Source organism: Nothobranchius furzeri, chromosome 12 (genome assembly GCF_043380555.1).
Source record: "Nothobranchius furzeri strain GRZ-AD chromosome 12, NfurGRZ-RIMD1, whole genome shotgun sequence".
Lineage (NCBI taxonomy): Eukaryota > Metazoa > Chordata > Actinopteri > Cyprinodontiformes > Nothobranchiidae > Nothobranchius > Nothobranchius furzeri.
This window is the reverse complement of record NC_091752.1, coordinates 64,131,715-64,159,181: the sequence shown is the minus strand read 5'-3', so window position 1 is coordinate 64,159,181 and position 27,467 is coordinate 64,131,715. Positions and strand designations below refer to the sequence as shown.

Sequence of the window (27,467 nt, the reverse complement as noted above, 5' to 3'; positions counted from 1 at the left end):
AACATTTCACTAACACTGTGAAGGGTCATTTTAGCACATACTGGGTTTAAAAATATGACAAAGTTGCGTAGTGTCCCTTTATAAGCCGCATTATAAAACCCTCTTTTATTATTACTGGACTAATGACCTTTTAATCTGGAACAGAACAGCACTTTTCATCTTAAAATCTAAAATTTGATTCAGGAGTTGTTCACTCTGCATTAAAGAGGATCAAACAAAATATTCCATTCCCAGTTTCATTTGATGTCTTTAGTTATTAGTGTGACTGTTATTAGATATAGCACCGTCAGAGCAGGGTGGATAAAAAAGGAATACAGGAAGACATGACTGGCATGCTCTGCGCTCCATCCATGATGTAATAGCACAAAAAACTCTCCCTGTTAGCCTCTCTCTGGTGGCTGGGAACAGCCCTGTGGTCAAACTGGAGTCCGGCCAGAGACCTTTCCATCAATTAGCTGGCATTTTTTCCTCTGTCTATCTCTGCTTTCAACTTGCTTTGTCTTGTGTTCACTCTGCTTCCCACTAATTATTTCCACAGTTGTTGGCTTTGCTGAAAAATGATTGAAAACTTTGCGTTAGACCACCCAAAGAGCTAAAGGTTAGGTACGAGTCTTCCTTCTCTTTTTTTTTTACGTGGTTGGTTAAGGGAAGGTTACACAACTTTAAATGTTTGTGTCACATTTCATCCAAACAGACACACACAGAGAGCAACGCCAGGGTAAAATTACATCACACAGTTGGGCCTCCCCTGCACAGCGCGCCTCACACAGCGCGTCACTGCTGCATATCAATTACACGGGGAAGTGAAGATCTATTTCTAATTCAATCAGTCAGCACTGGTGTCACATTCCTCGCTCCATGGCTTTCTCCTTGCCTTCTCCAACTGGCATTCCCATCTCACCCGCACCCGCCACTCATTGATTCTCACTGATGCGTCTCAGTTATTGTGGGGCTCGTGGACGCGGGTGTCAGCTTTGTTTATGCATGTGTGAAAATGCGTTTACAATTTCATCCACTGCAGGAAACGGATTTACTCAAGTTTAAGACTTCTGGGGAGATGACACTTTGGACAGGAGTGACCCTGTTTACCCAGGAGACCAGGGGTCTTATTTGTAAAACATTGCGTAGAATTCTTACTAAAACCCTACTTAAGCTCAGCAAAAAAAATTACTTACGCCAAGTAGGTTTGTGACCTATAAAACATGGAGTACGCACGGCTTCACACAATCTCTGCTTCATAAATCAGAAACTTCCTAGGAATGTGCTCAGCTGTTTTGGGATCACATCCCGCCCTCAACGCGCCCACTTTCTGCCATAAATGGTCAACGGTGCAAAGTGCCTCGTGGATCTCATGCATATACATAAGCCGACTCGTTGCAGCATTTCACCATTAACAATGGCGACCGCAGATCAAGGAAGCGCAGTTTCACCGACGCAGAAATTGAGGTACTTGTGGGTGAGAGGAAAAATGAAAGGAAGTGCTTTTACAAAACTAATAAGAGAAAATACACAGAGTGGCACAGTGTTGCTGAAGCCGTCAATGCTGTGAGTTCTTCAGAGAGATCTGTGGCGGAAATAAAAAAAAAATGGTTCGATCTGAAGGTGGAGGCAAAAAAAAAAAAAAGATGTTTTGCCACCGCCAGAGTGTGTCTACCACTGGAGGAGGCTCTGGTACCTCGGATCTCTCAAAGTCTGTGTGGAAAGTTGCTTACGCAGTTTTCCAACCCCGTTTTGTGAGTGAACGAGCTTTATAAATGAAGCCCCAGGAAAGTACGTGCGCAGAAAAGTATCCAGAAGTGTCCTTTACTAATGGTCTGTTCATTAAATGCAAAGGTATCAAAAATCTAGTTACAATTCAAGTGAAATAAACACAACAACTGTGCCTTTTTTTTGGAATTTTGGTGAGAAGCTACTTCACAGAGGCTAAAGCTAACAAGACAATCCATGGTGTGCACATTATAATGTAACAAAATACAATATAGCTACATTTAGAAACGTTACCCACGTACAACAATAAAAACGACTCAAATTTAATGTTTAATTTTTTTAAATAATTAGATAATCTTAAAATATATTTCTAATCCAATCTAAATATGTGAAGGCATCTACAGGTGAAACTAGAAACAGTTAGAATATGATGTAGTTTTTCAGTAATTTCAGGTATTTCAAACCTTTATGCGTTAACATTTTGTTCATCTTCACCTGAAAATGATGACACCTAAATACATGGTGGTTTAAAATTAAATATTTAGCAAGCGTATTCTCTCATACTGCTGTAAAATGTAAGAAACCTAACATAAAAGCAGGGTTAGGAGATCTATGTATAAAACCTGAGTCCCTTTGATAATAACATCATGCAACAACCATGAAACATTACCAATGCTCCTTTATGGGTTCTCCGTGCACATTTATAATTCTGTGGATAAATACTCATAAAATCTTACCTTGCAAGTTACCCTGGGATGTAATGTAGAGGATATTATCACCCTGCTACGTTTGGTTGGCTACTTAAGTACATAGGCATCGGTTTGTTTAGATTACTACATTTAGAATTAAATTAATACATTTAGATATAAATCTAAATATTTATATTTAAATTCCTTTTAACTGCTGAAATATAGGGAAATGTAATTTTTTAAAAGGGTTCACCAAAAAAACATTTTTAATGATAATTTCTGATAATAATCGGTCATTCTGAGTTTTTCCTGCAGGCTGAACATGAATATAGTCTCCTACACCTGTCTCCTGCATTAGCTTCTGATAGAAAATAGACGGTGAAACTCTAGGATTAGAAAATCCTGACAGATCTACGTCACACTGTCACTTAACTTTCATGGACTCAGCCATCTTGGCTCTCGACGGGGAAGGCTGTTGTTGGGTTAGCATCCAGGAAACAGCAGAGAACGTCTTGACTAGTAGAAGCTAACTGTTAGCATTAGCAACTCCACCACACAGCAGAACTTCTCCAGGATTGTGTTATTATACTAATTAGGTTCACTCAGACCACTGTTACAACAGACATCCTCTGTCTGTGATTTTAACATTTTTCGCTATTTTAGCTAACCGTTTCAGGCGGCCTTGGCTTTAACTTTGTAATATTTAGACTTGAGCTATTCATTGAGACATGAACAAATAGACAGGTTTAAGTCACTTATTTGGAAAAAGGATGTATTTTCTTCTTCTTCTTCGATGGTGTATGGCAGACTCTTGTTGACCGATGTCTGTAGCGATGAATATGTAACATAATAACATTGTCCGTTTTTCTGGTCCTATCGCTGTCCAGTTTCCTGCTCCTGTTTGAAGACAACCGTAGAATTTGCTCCTACTACCATCTATGGATCATAACCAGATTATTTATTTACATATACTGGATGGCTTGCCAGGGTGGGAATGCACCATTCCACTAAAGCAAATTCCTAGTAATATGAGACTCTCACTTACTTGGCAACAAACCAAGATTCTGATTCTGAATCACCCACCATGAGTCTAGACCAAATTTCAAATACCACCTTGGGTTTGCTGTACACTCTAAAGCAGGGGTGTCCAAAACCATCTAGGTGGGGTAAAATCTTGTATAGAAATAATTTTTTATGGTAACTTAAAATTGTTTTTACTACAAAAATGTCTTAAATAGCCACCCATTGCTGTCCGCTTATCCGGGGTTTAGTCGTGGAAGCGCCTAAGCAGGGAGGCCCAGACTTCCCTCTCCCAAGCCACTTGGACCAGCTCCTCCGAGGAAATCCCAAGGTGTTCCATGGCCAGCTGAGAGACATATTCCCTCCAGAGTGTCCTGGGTCGTCCTTTTGGTCTCCTCCCGGTTGGACGTGCCCAGAAAACCTCACCAGAGAGGCGTCCAGGAAGCATCTTAACCAGATGCCCGAACTACCTCAACTGGTTTCAATTGCGAAGTAATTAAAAAACCCAATATAAAAATATTAAGAGTCGATTTACATCAACAGCCTTTAAGAAATGCTATTGGAGGCTGCAAAAAATTCCTCTGAAGGCCACAGGCTACATTTAGGACATGTCTGCTCTAGAGTGACCAACTCCACAGTGACCAACTCCACAAGTGACTGACGAATGCAACGCCATTCCACAACAAAGTTTGACCAGGCAGGATTTGATTCAGACCTGACGGCTCTATTGTCTCTTGAATAAACAATCAACACTAACACTGACACCTTAGATCTTGTGGAGAGTTAGTGATTTGGGAACTAACCAAAGATCATGGTTAGTTTGAAGCAGGAATAAAATAAAAAACCACGATGTGAAATAGAATAAAGTGGTTAATAATTGGTAATCTGGTGCAAAGGATTATCCCATTCTAGCCCACGATGCTACGGATACTTATTTGTGGTTTTGAAAATATAACATTGGTATAATATGATAGGACAGCTCCACTGTTGTTGGTCCAGGACTGAAACCAACACGGCGATTACCGTTTGTGCTTTATTCTCACGCTGCTTCACACATCATTCACGTGACAATTACAGATTGTATTTCAGGTTTTTAGATGCCCATCAAGCTGAGTAACTGTCCAGTTATGATGCTTTCCAGTCCTGGTTGACTGTAGCCAAACAGCTGTGAAAAATCCAGTAATGGTGACACATGACTGGCACACTTGGAATGCAATGGAGCAATATATCTTTATCAGAGGTTTGCTTTGCAGAAGTGCAAATATGCAAGATTTTTCTGCAAGGTGCACGCAAGCGAGTTTATATTTAGATGGGCTTTGGGTTTGTGTGGTTGTTTTCCTGTGCAGCAGACCTTGTTTGTACTCAAACTGTCTGCCTTCATTGGATGGCATTTGCATCATTCCTGGGTAACCTGCACAAATAAAAGCTTCGCATTTGTCATTTTTAACGTGACAAACTGATGCACAGATCTTTTTCACACCTGCAGTCTGCAAAATAGAAAAAGAGCTCATCTGACTTTACATTCTGAATACGGTGTAAAAACAGGGATTAGATGAAATTCATTCACAAATGTAGAACAGTTCCAGCACTCTTTCACGTTTCCTCCTGAGAAAACTCCCTTTCTGTTTCCTGTGCCTCCTTTAGATCACAACCACTTGAACAATGCAGCTCTATCCCCCCTGGGACCGGCCATGGCCTTGTCTCACCCTCACAACAACCTGGGAATCGGCTTCAACAAGTACACCTCGCTTAAGGCTGTAGGTGAGTGGGATGTCACAGACACACCGATGCACTTCTACTTCACAACAACTGTGTGTATTTTTATCTGAATACTAACAGACACAGCCACTGCTCTGAATAGAACCAGAAACACAAACTTCCTGTACAAAGGTCAGCGTGAATAAGAAGTGGAGAACGGGAAGGCGTCCATTACAATAATGAATGTCTTCACGGGCCATCATTCATTTTTGAATGCTCAGTATAATTCCTGACTTTCATATTCCGCTGGATTATAGCAGCCAATGTTATAAATTAATCTGCCCGCGAGAAAGACACCCAGATTCTATTACCTGTCCCTTTTTAAAAGTACATTTGTTCTGTCAGCTGGAATTTATTACAGGCATTTGGCGGTTTAAAAATTCAATGCATGTGTGAGAGAAGCAAATTGGTCAAAAGAAGGCTCATTTTTTTATTATGATGGAAAATCTATAAGCAAATGTGCTATGGTGCCAGTGCGTAGCTTATGTCATAGCTAAATAGTATAAAACACATTGATTCTTGTATTCTTGATATGTTTACATGTTAATTTATGAACATTTTCTCAATCAGGCCTATTTCAGCACTTGATAATTAAATAGCTTAAAGCTTGTGGGTAAAATAAAAGCGCTACAGCAGTTCATTTAAAAATAACTATAAATTTATTTTGAGCAAAACTTTACTTTAAAAGTTCAGAACTTTCATTTTCAGGTTTGGCAAAATCATTCTCATGTACAGACGTATCTAAAAAATTGTAATTTTGTGAAAAAGTTAAATATTTTTGTCACTCGTGTCAGAAATTGAAACATTTATTGGATAAATTATATGAATTCATGCAGACAAACACATTTTAAGCATTCATTTCTTGTCATTTTAATAATTGTGACAACAGATAAATCAAGAGATATCTGTGTCTAAGATTATTAGGGCTAGAGTTATTACATCAATGCAAGATTATTACTATATTTTGAAAAAGTTCAACATTGGAAACTCAAAATACCTGCAAAGTTTTTCTGAGCCTCTAAAAGGTCTCAGTGTGGGTCACCAATCCTGGGGAAGACTGCTGACCGGACAGATTTGCAGAAGATGGTCATGGACAACGTTCACAAGGAGGCAAAGCCACAAAATGTCGTTGCTAAAAAAGTTCCCAAAGTGGAGCTAGGCTAGCTCTGACACAGGCTAATGGGTCAGAGCTAGTCTATCCCTAGAACAGGCTAATGGGTCAGAGCTAGGCTAGCTCTCACACAGGCTAATGAGTCAGAGCTAGGCTAACCCTAACACAGGCTAATGGGTCAGAGCTAGGCTAGCTCTCACACAGGCTAATGGGTCAGAGCTAGTCTAACTCTAACACATGCTAAGGGGTCAGAGCTAGGCTAACCCTAACACAGGCTAATGGGTCAGAGCTAGGCTAACCCTAACACATGCTAAGGGGTCAAAGCTAGGCTAACCCTAACACACATAAACATAAATACGTAGACATCCCATTTGGTGCTGCATAGCATAACAGAGTTTCGACCATATTGGATGGGTCCAAACCCAACTGGAGTCAATGCAGAGTGAACATCTATGCCCGTTATTTGTGCTGTCTACGGTTGCAAAAACAAGCGTACTATAGAAAACAGATCACGTGATTAATATTGACTTTTCTGGCCAACGTGTTGGGATATTATATTATATTATATTATATTATATTATATTATATTATATTATATTATATTATATTACATTATATTATATTATATTATATTATATTACATTATTCTATATTATATTATATATTTTAAATATCATGCCATACCATATGCCTGATTTTGTGGAAAAAGCAAAATAAACTGTTTTTTAGTTGGGTGAGCACTTTCCTCTGTAGAAACGAATGCACTGGGGGCCAATGGAGACCCATCCAAGATGGTGGCCAGCCACTACAGCAGCTCTAATAGAGCTCCGGACGTCACGTGACTCTCAGAGAGTAGACGTCATGTTGGCAGGCAATAAAGGTAAACAAAATGAATGGGATCGGCTTGGATTTTACTCCGTCTGGGTTTACTTCACACTTTAAAACTGAAGAAATCGTTTTATATAGTCAGAAATTAAATAGATTAAACATCTCCAACCCTTACCATGCCCCTGGGATACATTTAAAAAACAACAGAAGCTGTCGGAGTGGACCTGGCCAGGGAATGCCTTGGGATTTCTCCCAAGGAGCTGGCCTAAGTAGCTGGGGGGAGGGAAGTCTGGGCCTCTCGACTTAGGCTACTGCCCCTGTGACCCGACTCCGGATAAGCGGATGAAAATGGATGGATGGATGGATGGATGGATGGATGGATGGATGGATGGATGGGTGGGTGGGTGGGTGGGTGGATGGATGGATGGATGGATGGATGGATGGGTGGGTGGTTGGATGGATGGATGGATGGATGGACAAATAACATAGATTTACATGTAAGAAGTTTAAATAGAGTACTGTGCTGTTTGAATGTATAAACTGAACTCCAAGAGAAATCACTAGTCAGATTTTTTTTCCGTGAATAAAATAAATATGTCAGGCAGGAGCGTCTCAGGATCTGTCTGAGATCTGTCTTGGTGAGACAGATAATAGCAATCCAAAGTGCTTTTTATGTGTGATCTGACAATTGATCAACCATTGCTTAAAAATTAAATACAGCTTAGCCGGTTAATTGCTGTGATCATAAAACACGGAAACGGCAGCACGCAGAACTCACGAGGTAACGTTTTACGTGTTGTTTACTTGTTGCTGTGAGTAATAAGACAGAAAAAGCCACGCCAAAATAAGTTTAGGAAGCCCACTAAGAATCGTAATAAAAGCATTTAAAATAAATACCATACACAGTTGAGGAAACATTGGTTTAAGTACCTGCTGCATAAGCAAAAACCTTTACTCCCACAGCTTCATTTTAGCCCGGTCACTAGCACGTTTAATTGCGATGATCCGTTTGCGGCGTTCCGGATCTTGCCTTATCTCGTCTGCTCTGGCATCCTGGGGCACAACAGGAATCTCCCATATTTCCCGTTTGAGTTTTCTGACAATAACAAATAGCCCAGCTGCGGCATTCTGCCTGCCAAGATGGCGCCGCTTCGATTTGAACTGTTGCATGCCAGGAGACGTGACGTCAACTCCCGGAGCCACGGGGTGTCTACGGGCTGTCTCCCTGACTAGCTCAGTAGCCTAGTGGTAGAGTGTACACCTTGGGACAGGGAGATCGGGGTTCAAATTACGGTCGGGTTATACCAAAGACTTTAAAAATGGGACCCAAGGCCTCCCTGCTTGATACTCAGCTTTAAGAGGTTGGATTGGGGAGTAAACCACCTAATAGTTTAATAAAAGTATTGACAACTGCCTAACCATATTACGTAATGCATTACTAAGCAGACACACATCCCTGACTTTTTGTCTTAATCTTAAGGACACTTAATAGTTAACAATACCAGAAATGTTATTGTAATAAAGGCTTAATAATGTAACGTTAATAAAGCAACCTTTATTGTAAAGTGTTTGTGTTTCATTTGAAATTTGGGGGTTTTACAGTTTTATGCATTAATTCTAAAACTAACTGAAGAGTCCAGGATTTGAGCGTATCAAACATTAGGATCACTGTTGCTCTAGAATCATTATAAAAACACTGTGTGCTGTCTGCTCCGGGTCAGTTCAGCCATTATTAAGCTGACAGTTATTGACAGCTCCCCTCACTGTAAACAGTAACTGAAGCTCAGCTGTGTGTGAGGGAGGAAAACAGGAAAGAAGCTGGAATGAAACCAGAGCTGTTGATGACGTAACTCGAACGCTGTCGACTGCTTTTCAATATGCTCCCGTATAACTCAGAAAATGAGGCAGGTGGAGACAGGAGTCTGGACAGCACACCACTGCCTCGAGCCTTCCCAGTATTAAAAATAAACACAACACACTCACACACACGTTGTGTAATGGTTTCTTTACTGCACAGGGATTTTTAAGACACTGAAGTGGCAACATGTGCATGATGACATGGACACGGAAATCTAATGTTCATCTGATCGCTGCAGACAGAAAAGGACGAAGTGACGAAGATGAGGAATGACAGTGTGACACGTGCATGTGTGGGCTGCTTATTGGCACAACATGCAAAGGGAAGCATGGGGGCGAATCACAGCTGAAACTAAAACATGTCAGACATAGACCCCACAGAGTCAGACACAACAAAGTTTCAAGGGCAAATGCAGGAGTAGAGTAGAACAGACCCACAGACTTGGGGCGACAGTGGCACAGGAGTGAAGCTTGGTTTGTGCTTGACGCATTCACTTTCCACTTGGTGATGCGGCTCGCGGCTGGAACGCGCTTCACAACTCGCAGCGTTTATGGTTCATGCGGCTCGTCTCTACGGTGAGCCAATATTCTCCCAAACTGAACGGGGCAGCATGGTGCTCTACGGCATGCATCCAACTCTACACCATAGTAGAAGTAGAAATTACTGTTTACAACATGGCATTCCAGCATTTTTTAACAGCGTCCTCGTCTTTTCCGACAGTGCGAGCTATTTCTCTCCAAGAATTATTAATTATGTTGATCACGCTGATCTCTGAGAGCTGAATCATACAAATGTCTGTATTTACGAACCTCTGCCATACTAGTTCTTGCCGGTCCGCCATGTTTTTCCGCGTCCGACCATCCGCGTGGTTAGAAAATTTCCTTGGTGCGCGGTGCGGAAATTTTGGGCCGTGCAGAGGCGCGGTGGAGGGGCGTGGTTTTTAAAATGACGCAACTTTTCCGCGCGGAGCCGTGCGGACGCGTCAAGCATAAACCAACCTTGAAGTGCTCGCCCCGTAATCAGAAGGTTGCATGGTCGAGCCCCGCTCAAGGCTGTTGTTGTGTACTTGGGCAAGACACTTAACCCACCTTGCCTGCTGGTGGTGTTCAAAGGGACCGGTGGCACCTCTGTCTGCACCCCAGGACAGCTGTTGCTACAATGTAGCTCATCACCACTAGAGTGTGAATGTGTGTGTGTGTGAATGATGTGTTGTAAAGCACCTTGGGGGGTTCCAGGACTCTAGAAGCGGCTATTTCAAATACAGGGCATTTACCATTTGCATTTTTATGGTTTCGGTTATTATGGTTAAAAAGCCTCCCAGTGTAGATCACTCTATGAATGACATCAGTTTCAAGAAACTGAGATTAGGTAAAAGTGGCTCACATGCTAACACAAGCTAACAGCTAACGCATTAAAATGAGCACATCTGTTCCACTACATCTGGACCCAGACACATATGTTAATTTGATTAGAGATAATCAATAAGTGTTTAGGGTGAAAATGTGTGTAAGTGTCTGAAAGAGGTTTAGAGGTTTTTCTGCTTCAGTCAGCACTTCCTGACTGAAGAGAAGTGGTTCTTTCCTCATGCCCTTCAAGACTCTGTGTCTCCTTAAAGGTACAATATAAAATAATTTTACTGTGAAATAGGGCCGGGACTTTAACGTGTTAAAAAAAATTAACGCATTTAATCGTAGCTTGCATTTCAAGCACGGCGGAACCTTTGTCATTGCACGTTTTACTCGTATACCAAATATCACTGACGCACACAACAATGCACAGTGGCTAATGGCTACTAAAACGAAATAAAAACAGAAAGAAGTTGCCTTGCTTGGACTGATGCAGGATTTAGGAAACACAGCCGCCTCTTTTCTTAACTTGGAAAAACAAACTTCCAGACAACAACGGAGTCCATGTCGCGGACATTTTTCAGAGATCATCTCTGCTGCGGCTGCCCGCCCGGTGGCACCGGAAACTTTACAAAAGTTGCGGTAAGCTATATTTTTAACATTTACGTAACATCTGTGCAGCGCTGAAAGCACCAGACAATAATTCTGTGCCCTAACAGTAGTTTATGAAAGTAGGCAGACAAACGAGAGGCACCTGGCTGCCGCTGGGAGAACGCTCCGTGTTCTCACTACTCTAAACAATCACAAACGACGTGTCTTAAAGTTGAAAACAGAAGTTTAAGTTAAAACAGAAATACTCTGAAACTTTTCTGATGATTTTCTAAACAATTCTGTTTCTGAGACGAGTCGCTGTCTAACATCACATGCATTACTATCATTAAGCAGCGAGGTGTGTTGAAGCTGTCATCAGCTAAGGGGCGGATGCTTAAGTGCATCAGGGGCAGCGAGGAACGAGGAAGTTGTGATCAGGCTGGAGATCACACCAGATTCGCTGCTGCAGGCGTGAATCTGCGGGTCGGCAGCATCCCTTATTAACGTGACAGCAGAACTTCCCATGTAAGGAAGGTCCGCTCACCTGTTCGTCAGATCATTATTTCCTCGCCATGATCTTTTATCATCCCATCATCCTCCAGTCATCCAACTGGAACCAGTTAGTGTTCCTGATCATTCTCAGAATATGCCATGCCTGCTCTGGTGTTAAAAGTTAGTACATTTAAGTACTAGATCATATCTGTGCCTGTTCTACTGTCATTTTGAAGGATTATTATTTATGTGTTTTTACTACATTATGAGCAGAAATGCTAATAAAAACTCCCAATTATACAAACAAGTGAAACTGGAAAAATTAGAATCACAAAGTCAAATTAATTTCAGTCATTCAACTAGACAGAGAGACTATTTAAAGGCTCAGGAACCATTTGCAGGTGTTTTCTATTTGTAATTATAAATTTTAGTTGATTTGGGTTTTGTTTCATATCACACAGTGACATGTGAATAACTAAAATGCATTTTTTTATTAAAAGCTTTAGTTTACAGTAATAACCATGTCTAATGTTTGATTCTCTGTCTCATAATTTTAATTAAAAGTTTTACTTTGAGAGCACATTTTCCTGAACGATTAAAATGCGATTAAACGAGATTAATTAATTACAAAGCCTGTAATTAATTAGATTAATTTTTTTAATCAAGTCCCAGCCCTACTGTGAAATAATGACAAAGCAGTCTAATGTATGTGATGTTTTAGGGTTATGTTGAAACAGATTTCCTTTTCAGATGCCTGAGAGGTTTTTAGTTTTTATCCTTTCAAAATGGCCAAAGAGGGCCGTCTTCATTTACAATCTGTGAGCCCGCAGTTGTTGTTGTTTTTTTTGTTGTTGTTGTTTTTTGTTTTTTTACTGTGTCCTGTCTGGCTGTGAAGCAAACAGATTTAATGTCTGAATGCTGGTAACAAGCCTTGCAAGTGGAGCATCAAAGCGTCTGCTTTCTAATGTCACACCTGATACTTAAAACTTTATTGCTATTGTTTTTTAAATGCTTTTTAATTCTGACCTGACACGGAGTCAGAGGTGAAAGAGAAAGGAGGGGGGGGGGGGTCCACAAAAACAATCAATGATGAACAAGAGTCTGCTTCTAGACCTGCAGAAGGAGAGAGAGAAAAAAAGAAGAAGAAAAGGGACACACAGCAATACAACAGGAGCAAGCTGTCACTGTGTCAGCCTGATGAGGAAATATAAAAACATTGTTTTACTGAACAATCACGATAATAAATCACAGTGCATTAAGTGCCAACCACAGCCGACATGTGTTGAACGTGCCCAAGTCTATACTTATAAGAGCACCAAGTGAGCACCTGTTTGTGTACATGTGCTTGTATATGTAAGGTTTTTCTATAGGAGCGTCCAATAGAGAGTGTGAGGGGCCACAGATCTGCCCCCCAAAGATGCGTAGGAGATGGAAGGAGCTCCAAGTCTCAGAGATCGAGGAGCTGCCCCAGAGCGCAGGGACCCCAGGGAGACTGCGACCAGAAAAGCCCCTGCCCCCCTCAAGAGGTGCAGAGGATTGCCCCGGGGGGCCACAACCAGCAGCCGGCAGAGTCCCGGGGGATATCAGCGGCAAGCCCACAGGCCCGCCCGCAGCCTCCCACCCCCAAGCTGGCCGAGACCGGAACCCAGCTACCCGGGACGCAGGGGCGACTAGCCCCGCCGGGGACCCAACAGAGCCCAGGGACCCAGATCCCACCAGGCATCCACCGGGATTAATCAGGCAGATGCTAAAAATCTTAAACCCCCTGACCCGGGAGCCGCGAACACTCAGGCAGACCAAGGCACCACAATCCACACCAAGTGTGACAGGGGGAGGGGAGGCGAAGATGTATAGCAGCAAAAGAAGTCCCAGGAGAGGGAAGGAGTCAAAAGCCCCACCTGACATATACAGTCATACACAAACATAGTCACACACTCCCTCCCTCATGCCCACACATACACATTCAACCTAAGACTCACAAAAATGTACGCCAGACACCCACTCATGCTCCCTACACACACGCTATTCACTCTGGTCCCAGTACTGCTGTACAAAGGGTACAACCATCATCGGTTCTCAGAGTTTGACCCTTTCTGCTGGGGTGCGGATGAGCAGGCTCCCCCGCCCAACACCGAGCAAAGCAACCCACCACCCAGACCCCAGTCAGACGGCCAGATCCCCCTCCTAGCCTCCAGCCCCGGGAAGCTAAGCGACAACAGAGGTGTGCTAAGACCCCTGGTCACCCTCCACCTGCTCCAATACAGTGTTGGTGCGTGTTGATGAGGTGTATTTGTGGCTGTGGTGAGCGGGCAGTGCAGGCATCGTCTGGCCTATGCCAGCTGATGCCACCACACCACCCCTCTTCCCCCCACAGCCTTCTGTGTATAAGTGCAGATTAAAATTTGAAAGGGGCACCAGCACCAGGGATGAGGCTGAAAGATCCCCTTGCCAAATGCCGTTGTATGTGCTTACTCCCAAGGCCCTAAATATGTGTTTGTGTGGAATGTCATTGGTGGAAGTGTTTAATGTGCAAGTAAAATTGGGGGGCAGGCTGCCACAGGAATGCGGAAATGGGGTCCATGCCCGCGCCCCCTGACTTGTCCACCTCCCAAAGTCCTATGTGCATGTTTGTGCGATGATGTGAGGGAGCAGGAGGAGAAAAATGTGTGGGGATGGGGATGAATGAATGGTTGGCCTAAGCCCCCCAGGGAGCCAGCTCCCCCACTGGCCCCAATAGGCACCTTCGTTGCCAAAATGCCACCCAGGGCATGGAGACCCCAGCCCATCTTGCCAGGGCCCAAAGCAGCAGCATTGCAGAGCTCCATAGAGTCTGAAGGAACCAACGCAGCCCCACCCCAGCAGAATATCTACTCCCATCCCTGCATTTGCACAGCTTCCAGAATATATAAGACATAGGACATCCAGGTAAGGTTGGGTCCTTTCCCTCCTGGACATCCCCCTCCCCTGTGATGGACAGCAGAGGAGCCAAGGTCTACCCGAGGTCCCTGAGCCCAAGCCAGGCTCTGCCGCATGTTCCCGCCTTCTTTCCGGCAGCACATATTTCAGGACCCGACTCTCAAGGCCCCGCCCAGATCCCCACACAGGGCAGACCAACCCCACACCCCAAGCCCCCAGGCCCCCACCCAGACCTACTCAGGGGCATTGCAGCTGCCAGGCAGCAACCCATGGCCACCGCCAAGACCCCCAAGGGGCCCCACTCACAACCGCCAGTAGTCCACCCCCCGAGGCAACCCAAGCACCTCCAGAGGGGGTCAGCAGCCCCCCAGCCCCAGACACCCCCAGTGAACCCACCCTCAGGGAACGTCTGGATACTCCAAACTCAGATCCTCCACCCCACCACCCACATCACCCCGTAGGACAATATCAATGACCCACATCATCGCTATGTGATGGAACCAATCAAAGGAGCCCCAAAGAGATTGACTTGAAGCGGAAGCAGAGGCTGTATCAAGTGCAATATGATCTAACAAAATATTTCTCTACTGGTTGATGCAAAGAGTATCTCTATTTTTCCAATCCATGAGGATAGTTTTCTTAGCGATGCATATGGCAGTCAGAACCACATGAACCAAAGATGTTTCGATCGGGACATCGTCCAGGTTTCCCAGCAAACAAAGAGAAGGAGAAGTTGGGATATGACATTTCAGACACTTTGACAGGTCTTCACATACTCTACCCCAAAATTCCTGGACAAGTGGACAGTACCACAGTGCAGGAATATAAATGTCAAGAATGTTGTTTGTGCAGTGTGTACAGGTGTCAGATGACACAAAACCTCTTCTCGTTGGAGCCAGCTCCATGTACGTTCCATGAGACAAACCTTAGTGCACCCATAAATGTGTGTGTGAGTAGCTAGAATATGACGCCTTCATGTGTATGAGATAAAATAAGTAATTAAACGCATACATTAATCTGATGGTAAATAATAGAGAGTAAAAAATAAGGGTATCATTATAATCATTTTGTGCCATGCAGATGTAAAGATCCAGAAGCAAATAAAACAGGGAAAGAAAGGAATTATAAAGGTTAAGAAAAGGAAAAAAGAAGAAAGAAAAGAAAAAGTGTTGTGGGTGTGAGGTGGTGAGGGAACAGGTGAACATATCTAAGCACGGATCTAGCAGCTATAAATCCTGACATGTTCAAAACCAATGAGTGCTGTTAATAATAATAAAGTTGTACCTGAAGTTTGTCTAATAAAGCCAGTCTGTTACTCCTCGTTCTTTGTAGATCTTACTGTCCACTAACAGTTTATCTACGGAGATCACAGCCTGCTTCCCATCCTGGTTGAACTTCTTACGCAGCGGGAAGAGAACTCGGCGGCGATCCCGAATTTCCTTAGGAAACTGATTGTTTACGCTGTAGTCTTTACCTTTAAGCTCCCTCCCGCGGCTTTTAACAAGATCTTTCTGCTTGAAGTGCTCAAATTTAGCCACGATGGGACGAGGTCTTCTGCTGTCTTTTCTCCTGGCTCCAAGGCGATGTACCCGATGAAAGGTGATGTTTTTTACCGTTTCCTCAGGTATCTTCGTGTGGGTGTGGAGAAGGTTTTTGATTGCTTATCGCAATCCTCCGGTCTGCTCTGGAAGGCCTGCGAACACCCGATTATCTCTCATGCTGTGTGGCTGGAGATCCAGAACCGTCTCCTTTAGAGCTTTGTTGTCCTGGGAGTAGGGCTGCAACAAACGATTATTTGGATAATCGATTAATCGGATGGGGTCTGGACACGATTAATCGATTAATTGGATTACATGGGGAAATTTTTAAAAACTGCTAGGGAAACGTTATTTCTCTCCTTCCTTCACTTTATTTAACACAACATTATTAGAAAACAGTTCAACAGCAGAAAAACAACATGCCATCACCTAAATTGTCTTATAAGACAGAGACCCTAAGCTACATCTATCTGTGACCTAAAATGCTTGGTCCAAGTTAAACAGCTTAAGGGCAATTCTCATCTGTTTTGTTTGATCTCATCTGTTGACATTTATTATAACTGGGGATGTCAAACAACTAATTTTTAAATGTAATTAAACGTAGGCTGTGAATTAATCAAAATTGATCACTATTTCCAAAAATGACTGAAAAAATACCAAATAAAACAAAAGTAAATGAATGCCATCCTCCTTGTGATGATGCCCTGGGCAACTGCCATAAAGTCACATCAAGAAATGCTGCTGATCATTCCAACGATCCCAAATAGACTCACATTAGGCCACATGAAAGCAACTGAACCCAAAAATATATTAACCAGTATATAACTGCACTCTCACACAACACGCCTGCAGCAACAGTTAGGACTCCTCCCTCCCTTTTAAAAGCGTTTTTGCTTCCGAGGACATTGTGGTTGTAAAACCACATGCTAGTAGTCTGGCCCCGGTGTGATCAACCAGTTTCTGCGGGAATGTGACGGCGGAACCAGGGCCAGATTAACACTTTGTTGTACCCTGGGCAACAGTATTCAAGGGCTCCATCATCACGACCCGAGGATCACCGTAATGTGGTCACATACAGAATATTTTACTGTAATATGCAGTAAATATACTCAATACTTGAATGCCTGACAACACGTAACCCACCCAGAGTAACCTTTGACCCACCTCGTGTGGACTGACCAATGAGGAGAGGGTCTTAACTTGAGGCCCTCTCTTCATTGGTCAGTCTGCATGAGACTGACTCTCAACTGACGTTCAGTCATAGGCAGCGAAGCGTCTCTGTGCAGTGCAAAAGCCCGGGTGGACAGTTTGTTTAATGTAGGGTGACCATATTTCCATTTCCAAACAAGAGGACAGGGGATCTGTGCCTATGACGTCACACTATGGCAACGCCACACAAACCATGTTGGGACCCATTTTTTGTAAGAACTAAATTAATATCAGATTCTGCCAATAAAAGGGCTCTAAAACAATTCATATGTAAATATTTTGCATATTTAATGCAAAATCTAATTTTTCTGCTTTAGTGCTGCAACAAGGTTTGATTAATAATAAATTATTATACCTTTTGTTTTACTACAGCATTGGTAAGCTTCCTGTGCACAGATTATTAAGGATGCTTGTTTCAGCTGTGAGATTAGACGATAGGATCAATGAAAAAATAAGTTGTCACACACTCCATGGAAACTTTCAGAGAATCCACAAATAGTGGCTTTCAAATGGTTTTGTTACTTTTTGCATGTTTAGAAAAGCAGCAGATGAGACAGCGTGTCTGATAATTTAGTTTTTCATCTGATAATATTAGAACATGTCAGTAATGTCTGAGGAGCTTTTATAAACACTGTATAACTAACACTACTGGAGAGGGTATGAATTACACAGAGGCTTCTGGGGAGCCCAGTTGGGGGGGGGGGCATTTTGCCTTGGCCCCCAAAATGTCTTGAAATGGCCCTGGGTGTGTGACTGAGTTTTGAAGGTGATCTGAATTGTATCAGATGTATAAATATGACATGTGTATAACTTATTGTTTTTTACTGGTAAAAACGTATCGTGGAGATAAATCTACCTACATTTTACTTTTCAACACTTTGTTTTGTTTTCTTGTTTTTATTTAACTATTTTCCTGTCCTGTCTGTCTCTCATCTTCCTGCATCTCCTCTTAATTCTCCAGAAAATCTGTTGCCTGGATTCTTACCTTTTCACCTCATCAGTTACTTTTGAGCAGATCAAAGGGATCTCCTGACCGCAAAGTGCAGAGCGCGTTTTCGATGCTGCGTGAGGTGACATCACCACAGCACAGGTGATGAGCTCCGCAGTAGCGCGCTTCAGGCACAAATAAGACAGAAAATAGAGAACATGTGCAGACAAGAACGATCGTGTGCTAATTATAGTTTTTTGGTTGCGCCACTTTGAGAATGGACCGTGCGCTGGAAGCAGCTGCCTGGATCGCTGCGCAACAATGCGCTGTGCCGCTCTCTGCTCAAAAGAGTCCAAAAATGATATAAATGATATAATATAGAAAGCTTTTTTCCGGATCCCCTGGATGTGTAGGATATACAGCTTCCCCATAATTCGATCCCTGCTCCTGGATGAAAAGCCGGACATTTTCATCAATACAAGAACCCGCAGTCCGGACGCCCGGACAGAAAGTGAAAAGTGGACATGTCCGGGGAAAACGGAACGTACGGTCACCATAGTCCTCAAAAAGCGGGAAATTATAGATACGGTATTGTGCTCGTGCCCTGGGCCCTTTAGAGTTCGTGGGCCCTGGGCAATTGCCCAGTTAATCCGGCCTTGGGCGGAACCGGTTCGCAGCAGCGCGAACCTTGCGCTGATCTGCCGGCTCTCCCTCGCGCTGATCTGCCGGCTCTCCCTCGCGCTGATCTGACTTGCTCTGGTCTGCGCGCAACGGCGGGCGGGAAGAGGGGGGCGCTTTTGGAAGAGTTGTGCGACACAACGAATCGATGAAGCAATTTGTTGCCAACGCTTTTAGTAATCGATTTTTATCGAATTTATCTATTCGTTGTTGCAGCCCTACCTGGGAGATCCAATCAAATCCTTCAGTCAAGGAGGAAACCGATTCCCGCAGAGAAGCGTTCTCAGCCGCGAGTCACTCCACCTGCTCCTGGCTAAACTCGAGAGATGTTCAGAGGTCCTGGAACTCCTTGTGAAGAGCCTCAAGCAGGTGGAGTCGCCCCTCAAATCCCAGCAGCCGTTTATCTATGGATTCTAGTAACTTTAGGACATCCTTGCGGGGAGATGAGGCTTCGGGTGAGTCCTGGTGATAGCCCCTCTTGGTCCCAGATGTTTCCGTCTCAGCTGCTGATTTCTTCGGTCCCATGACAAAAAAACTCTAAAACGTCGTCAATATATTTTTGCAAACTTTCTAAATTTTCTCCACTTACCTCCAGGTTGAGTGAGTTATATTAACCAGATTTTTTTTATTTTATTTTTTGGCATAAATTAGGCAAAAATGCATCTTAATTGTTTGTGGAAGCTGGTTAACGAGCTGCCATCTGCTTCAAACGCTGCCGTGTGTCCGGTGATCGGCCGTCAGCGCATGCTCAGTCTGAAAACTACTCAGTCTGAAAATTCAACTCGCCCGCGGAGTTCTGCATTGGCAAGCCCTGCTGCATTGGCATTTATACTGTAAACAGCTCCAGAGTTGTTCACAGAACCAAAGCCAGTAAACAGGAGCAACCAAGAAGTTATATTGTGTACCTCTATAAGCCACTGCATCTTTTGCTTTTAGAGGATAACGTTGAGCTAACAACGCTAATGGTGAATTAGAAAAAAGTAGTCTGTTCTAATAATATCTCAAGCTGCTTTTTCAATCACCATCAACTCAATATTACAGTGAAATGTATATCTGAAGTGAGTCAATCGTACCTCCCTTAATGAGTCGTTCAGAACTAGAACAGGAAGCTAATAGCAAAAGAACTACACAAGTTATACTACCGTAATATGTGTAGTAAGAGCTCCCTACAGTAAAACACCCAAGAATGCTAACAGCAGATATGACAATGTATTTATCGACTTATCAACTTACTGTGGATGACTCGTCATTGCTAGTCATCTAGAATCTTCTGGCACTGAGCTGCAAATGGCAACAGCCATGAAACTCACAGAATGACAGTGAGAAAGTCTGTATTTGTTTAGAAAAATAATAATAATGCATTGAACTTATATAGCGCTTTTCTAGACACCCAAAGACGCTTTCCACACACTCTCACATTCACACACTGCTAGTGATGGTAAGCTACTTGTAGCCACAGCCGCCCTGGGGAGGTCTGACAGAGGCGAGGCTGCCATTTGGCGCCGTCGGCACCTCTGACCACCACTAACACAGGCAAGTTGGGTGAGGTGTCTTGCCCAAGGACACAACAGCAGGATACCCCTGGCGGGAGCTGGAATCGATCCCATGACCCTCCGATCATGAGGCAACCCGCTCTACCACCTGAGCTACTGCTGCCCCGTAATACGTGTAGTAAGAGCTCCCTTCAGTAGAACACCTAAGAACGCTAACAGCAGATATGACAATGTATTTATCGACTTATCAACTGGACTGCGGTAATCAAATCTGATCACATTATGTCATTCTTCCTTAAATATGGCACCTTTAAAATTTAAAACCACACATTATAAAAACAATTAAAATTTTAATTCTGAACGTATCCGCAAGCTACGGGCTAATCCCAGCAGCATCATCAAAGGGCCCCTCCGCCCTCCAAATTAGCTTTGACCGTTAGATTTGGTTGGAATTAATCTTTCCTCCAAACTACAATTTCTAATTGTCCATACTCTTTCCACATAAATCCCCTTCAAAAGATCTGAAGTATCCCTTTCAGTGGGGAAAAGTGGGGCCAAGAGGACGTGTTGTGAGTGTGCTTAGTAGCTACTAAAAGATTTAAAAAAAAAACTAACCCATTCTACCTCATTATTCTGCTCAGTGACTGAAAAACAAAGGCTGATTGCAGCAGCAGCATTAAAACAGCCCTCTAAAATGAGGCTCAGAAACATTTCACTGAGAAATACTTCAAAGTAACAAATCCCGCTCACATTAAGGTGCAATATGTTCCACTCTCCGTCTCTCTTTCATTTTTGCAGCCTTTCTGTTTGGAGCTCAGCCACTGTTTAACGCACAAGCTCCTTTGTGACCCTCTTTCTGGTCCCTGGCCTCGATTTGGTCTCCAACAACAGTACAGTGATTAAAGTGTTTGTTTAGGTCACAAATAAACAACATCAGGGGCACAGTCATGATGCAAAACAGTGACCTTTGACCCTGCAACCCCCTTTGCATATTCTCTGTAATTTTGTTCAATTAGTGCTGATTTCAAAATAAAACATCAGCCTATTACAAGCTCACAAGGAGAGTAGCAGAAACTCACCGGTTGTCTTTTCGCACCTGCGTATCAGCTCTCTCACTGCATAATAAACAAGCCACTTGGTCCAGGAACCCTTCCTGTGTGGACAAAGTCATGTCTAGGGCACAAAACCATCTGGATGGGGGTGTTGACCATTTGCCAGGTGAACAGCACATCCCTCTACCAAGCTGCTGTAAAATCTTTTTAATATAGCGGGATTTTGTTGCGATAACAGATTAGTTCTTATCAGAATTGAGCAAAACTGGGTTTTATTCAAGTACAGATTTAAACTTGGAGCTCTGTTGAATGATTAGAACCTAATCTTGTTGTAAATCAAGGTTCCACATGAATAAATTTGCTGTCTGAAGCGTGTAGGGATAAAAGAGATCAGAGAGTGGTTAGCTGTGGTTTTTGCTGCTGATGCTTTGGCAGATAGTGGAGTTTTGTTAGCCAAATACGCTTCATCCTCTTTCTAGAATCATCCACTGGAGTGAGGTTTTTAGTTGGTGGCTGATTTATTTTTATTTTTGTAAAAAGTTCGACAAGTCTGGTTTCTCATTTTATCTTCCTTTGAGTCTTACTGATTAAGGCTTAATCAGTCGATCGAGAAAAGGTCAGCAGAGCTTTGGAGCGTCGGAAAGGAAAAAATAAAGTCATTCAATATTCACCATGACTGGTATCAATGGACAAATACGCAAATAACAAGAAAGGTTCTAAACATTTTTTTAAAGTGATATTTTTAGAGTATTTCTTATACATCAGACCATTGAGTGGCCATTTTCAGGATTCAGTGGGAGGGATACCACCTGGCCAAACAGTCCACCTCAGCCAAATCCAATAAAACTTCATAGATGTGGAAATGAGACTCCATTCTTCATTTATAAATTAACTTGACTTGAGGTGATTTCAAAGGCCTGGCGCTGGAATTTCAGTCGCGGCGCAGCGCCACACCTGAGCCTGTGTAGGGGAAGCACTGTATGTTTTAAGGTAGTAGAAATCTAGTCTCGACCTGCCTCACTGTGGCTAGCTGATAGCTTATCAATCTGATCAAAATTATTCTGTTTTAGTCTCTTCAAAATATATGAACTATTTCTTTAAGAAGTCTGGTGGATTTGCTTAGTTCTGGGGAAAAGAGACCATTAATTAATTTCAAAGGCTTTGATAGAAAATGTTTAATATTCCATGTATGTGCACGAATATCAAACTGTCTCTCTGACATATCAAAATGGATGAAATCCCACCATTTCCAACTCAACCTCTCTACAACTGAAATACTTTTCATCCCAGCAAAACCATCCATACAGCACAATATCTCAATCCAGAATGACTTCCTATCTCTGGCTCCTTCAAAGGCAGTTCGAAATCTGGGTGTTGTGATTGATGAACACCTGACCTTTAAAGATCATGTTGCCTCTGTTGCTCGTTCATGCCGCTTTGCGCTGTATAACATACGAAAGATCAGACCATACCTAACACAACATGCCACCCAGCTCCTGGTGCAATCTACTGTCATCTTCCACCTCGATTACTGCAATGCCCTTCTAACTGGTCTTCCAGCCTGTACTGTGAGTCCTCTTCAAATGGTCCAGAACGCAGCGACGCGTCTGGTCTTCAATCAGCCAAAAAGAGCACACGTCACCCCTCTGTTCATTGAGCTCCACTGGCTACCGCTAGCAGCACGCATCAAATTCAAATTGCTAACACTAGCATACAAAGTCCGAGATGGTACGGCTCCCATCTACCTGAATCCTCTTGTAAAGGCTTACGTCTCGGCCTGGCCATCACAGGATCGTCGGCTAGCAGTGCCTACACCACGCTCAGGACAATCCAGACTCTTCTCATGCATCATTCCACAAATGTGGAATGACCTTCCAAGCACTACCAGAACAGCGGCTTCCTTTTCAATTTTCAAGAAACTCCTGAAGACCCTGCTCTTCAGAGAGCATCTTCTAAACTAGCACCCTCCCGTCCCCCCTCTCTACTGTCCACTCCTTGTTCCCTCCTCTCCATGATTCATCATGCTGCCTCACTGCCACCTGCGACTGACTGGAAATTGGTTGTTGTTGTTGTTGTTATTGTTGTTGTTAGCCTCAAGGGCAACATGCCAATTATCACTTGTAAGTCGCTTCGGACAAAAGCGTCTGCTAAATACATAAACATAAAAATGTTCCATCCTCCTTCACTTCCCTGGCATTAAATGACATCCATAAAGGAAGAAGCATGTCCAACATCGCAGGAAATTCAGTCACAACCGAACTTTGCCAAGAGCAGCAGCATGACTTTGGCACAAGCAACTTTAATATATCTACCTTAATAAGGAAGTAAGGTGAGGACAGGTGCGCTGGCAGCGAGTAAATGTGGGGTGAAGGCGCTCAAGGTTGATGAGGATGAAGTGAGGACGGGGCAAACAAGCAGGACAGAAGACAAAACTAAAGAGAGTAACCTGGTATTTTGGATGGGTTCCTTTCAGTTTTCATTAACTTTGTGTCTGGAGGGGGGTCTGAAACAAGAACAGCTGATACTTTATTATAAAAGTAAAAAATCAGCTGCTGGGGAATTAAAGCTTTCAGCCATGAGACTCAGCATAGGCAGCAACAGATATTTAATATAATCCTTAATCCTCTGGTTTTTCTTCATTTTCTTCATTTTTGGAGAGATTAGATAAAATGTTCTTGTGATTTTCTGCACCAGGCATTAATATCAATGTAGAACATCTTTGTTGTTGCAGAATAACAAGGTGGAAATTTCCGAATGTCCCACAATATGGCTTGAAGTGGTCTAAACATAAAAATGTTGCGTAATGATTTTTATTCAATACTTGTAATAAAACACTCTAATTTTGCTAGGCCTGATCCACGTGGCAAGATCATTGGTTAGAAGTTTTTCATATTATGAGACCCCACACTTGGTGATAAAAAAAAAAATAAATAATAAGATATGACAGTTTTTCGTCCTTCAGTGTGTGGTGTTTGCCACAAACCAATGTCACACGGAGACTTTCCAAAGTCAGACAGGAAATCTGGTCAAATTAAGCGTGACTTTGTAGTAAACAAACATGCACGAGAATTTGGATTCCGTTCTCGCTACACATTCGATTGGCTACACATTCAATGGGATACACGCTTGTTTATCCTGAATGAGACAATCCAAAAGGTATTTCTGATGTATAATCGTAGCAGTCATGGCATACTTTCCATCAGACCAGAGCACTTTTAACACACCACACGACAGGACTATCTTGTAAGATTATCTTTAGACCCATTATCGTAGTCAGAGCATCCTTCGGACTGTTCAAAGAAGACCATCGAGTAAAATAAAAAAAAATTATCTTGCCTTGTGAAATGAGCCTAAATTTCAAAAAGGTTATGAGAAAACAAATTATCCTAAGAAAACACTAACACTTCTTAAATGATTTATCAGAATTTGTGACAAGTTATATAATTTAGCTTAAGCATCAACTTTTTGTTGCTGTTATTAATTTCAAAACTACCTTTTTTGATTTTACACAATAAACACCAATAAACAAAATACTTGGGTTTTTTCTTCAACATTTATTACTTTGAATGTTTGAGGTTTTTGTCCTTTTTTAAGTGAGTTAACTTAAAAATTTCTTTGCAAATTTTTTTCTAATGCACCTGGGGGCAAATAAATCTTACATATCAATGTGGAGAAAATGGATGGATCGATGGATGAGTGGATGGATGAATGGGGTTTTAAGTCTGCCATTACCAAAATGGTACTAATTAGCATTTTACAGAGCTGGCACTCTTAGAAAAGCTCCTCCAACATTAAATGCTGCATTACAATCAGACCAACTAAAACACAGCATGTTGCAAAAGTCTGAAATCCTACAGAGACTCCAACTTATGCATTTATAATGAAGGCTGGGCCCAGGGGCTTTGCTTCAGGCTGCCACTGGAAAGAGAGCAAAGGCTGATGTTTTAGAGGAGTGGAAAATACATGAAATAGAGCCAAAAACAAGACTGAGACTCTGAGAGAGAATGAGCAGATGGAGAGTGTAGAAAAGAGAGGACGTTGAGTACTACAGTCACACAGAGTCCTGCTGTCAGGTGTTCCTGTTAACAACATCTGTGCAAGCACTTAAAGTGAACAGCAAGAGCAAACGTGGTCTGAAGTAAAGGAGTGTGTTGGGGTTATTAGGAGCGAACAATTCGTAAGCTTTAACTTACTTTTGGATTCTTCAATAAATTCTGTAAATATGGAACTATTTACTGATTTATTAATTAATTAAGATATTCTTAGATATCTTCGGGGCACCACCCTTTAATTAGAAAGGGAAATGAATCCAAAACTCTTATCAGTCTTTCTTGAAGTTCGTAGAATCCTCGGAGCAGAGACTTCTCTTCGACACAACAAAGCTACTGGACACAAAAATCTGAATTTTATAACATTTAATTAACAATTTGTCAAATGAATAAACAGTGGAATAGATGAATAATAACCATGTGATATGATTGAAGATGGATGTGTTTGCATGTGATGGAGGATGTATGAATGGGGTCCTTTGTTCTCACAAAGGAGTAGTGTGTGTGTGTGTGTGTGTGTGTGTGTGTGTGCATGTGTATGGATTCAAAATGGAGTCTTGAATACAAGATGGCTGACCCCTTTGTCTGGCTAAAGTGTGGGTGGCAACTTGCACTTTAACTTCCAAAGCACTTAGAATCAGTAGTAACTTAACCTTAAATCACTCAAAACATTTCAAAAGATCATGAAACAACACAAAAGATTAATCACAAATTAATATCTTTTAGTTTCAGCCTGGCCATGACAGAAACCATTTTAAGATACCAAACAATGATCAATAAGCAGTTTATTCTTTCAAAATGACCCGACGGACGTGTTTGGGACGAAAGAGGAAAACATGAAGCTACTTTTTAAGCAATAGACGCGGTTTATTGCTTATTTGAGACCATAGAGGAAACGGGAGAAGGAAAGAATGAGAGAAAGAGATGAGTTTCTGATCACCAGAACAGTGAAGCGTCCCTCACTGTTTTGATTTGACGGTTCTCCGTGTTTCTCCGCAGTTTGGCGTCGTCCGTCGGTTTGATGCTTTCTCCGTTGTTTACCTCCACGAGTGTTTCTCCACGGGCTGGACAGAGACAGCAAAGTTTCTTTCTGTGCTGAGTTATAACTTACAGCGTGCTTGATGGAGTTGTTGCTTTCCTCCGCAGTTCTGTGTCCTCAAACATCAGCTGGAGGGGAGCAGAAACGAGCAGATCTGATGGGCTTGCAGTTTAGTTTCCAGCAGTTCCGTGGGCTCAACTTGGGCACCTAGAGCTTCCGCGTGCTCAAGGGAGTCGGAGCGTTGACAAGCGTGTCCTTACCGCCAGGTATCCTGGGCAAAAGAACGAGGATTCTTTGTCTCTGCTGAAGATTTATGGTCTTAGTTCGCGGGAAAAGCTCCACGGCTTCCCGCACATGCGCAGAACGTGTTTCTGGTACTAGGCGGTGACGTCATCACAATGCTTCCGTGTGCAAAGCATCATGGGAAATGAAGTTTCTTGGCGCTGATGTGATTATTTGCTTTTCAGAGCAATTTAAGCACAGTCATTTTGGAGAAAATCACTGCATAGTAATTTCCTCATGAGGTCAGACCCTCAACATTCCCCCTTTTGGTTTCGGGGATCGCGCCCAAAGCTCGATCGTCGGAAGCACAGATGGGTTTGTTCCTCATGAACGTAGGTCGACTTGATTGTCGGAAGCACAGGTGGGTTTGTCCCTTAGGACGTTGGTCTCCTTGGACGCCTTTGTCTTTGGTCTTTGTCTTGGATCCTGGCGCCTTTGGTCTTTGATCCTGGTCAGGCACAAAGAGGATAGGAAACGGGATAGTCCCCAACGCGCATAACGAGAAGAAGCCACTCACGCAGGTGGTACGCAATGAAGATGTCGTCCATGCGAGAGGTAGTAGTGTAGAAGGAGGAAGGTCGGTGGGCGGTTAACTCCACGAGTGGACACAAAGGCATCTCACCGCCGGCCATACAGTTCAGTTTATGGAGCACGCGGTGATGTACGAGGTCCATAGTTCGCAAACGCGCATTGACCTATGTGGTCCCAAGATTCCCCCCTTTTTGGCCCAAAGGGCGGATCAGGACAGTCTTTGGGCTAAAACAAGGACCATAAAACTAAGAGGTACTACAATGTGCTGGTGCGTCAGACAGAGTCATTGACAGACTGAGCTGGGCCGGCACATAACCACTAGTTAATATGTGACCAAGTACGAAACAAAAAT

The 27,467-nt window shown here is 42.9% G+C and overlaps 1 protein-coding gene across 1 annotated transcript in view; it reads left to right on the top strand.

The window, feature by feature from the left end:
- The window catches only part of LOC107376384 (protein shisa-8), a 230,218-nt gene that overhangs the window by 178,436 nt on the left and 24,315 nt on the right, over positions 1 to 27,467 (top strand). Inside the window, exon 4 of the mRNA XM_070542820.1 lies at positions 5,061 to 5,177. Within this exon, the coding sequence (XP_070398921.1) occupies positions 5,061 to 5,177 (117 nt within the window). The remainder of the gene's footprint in view (positions 1 to 5,060; positions 5,178 to 27,467) is intronic.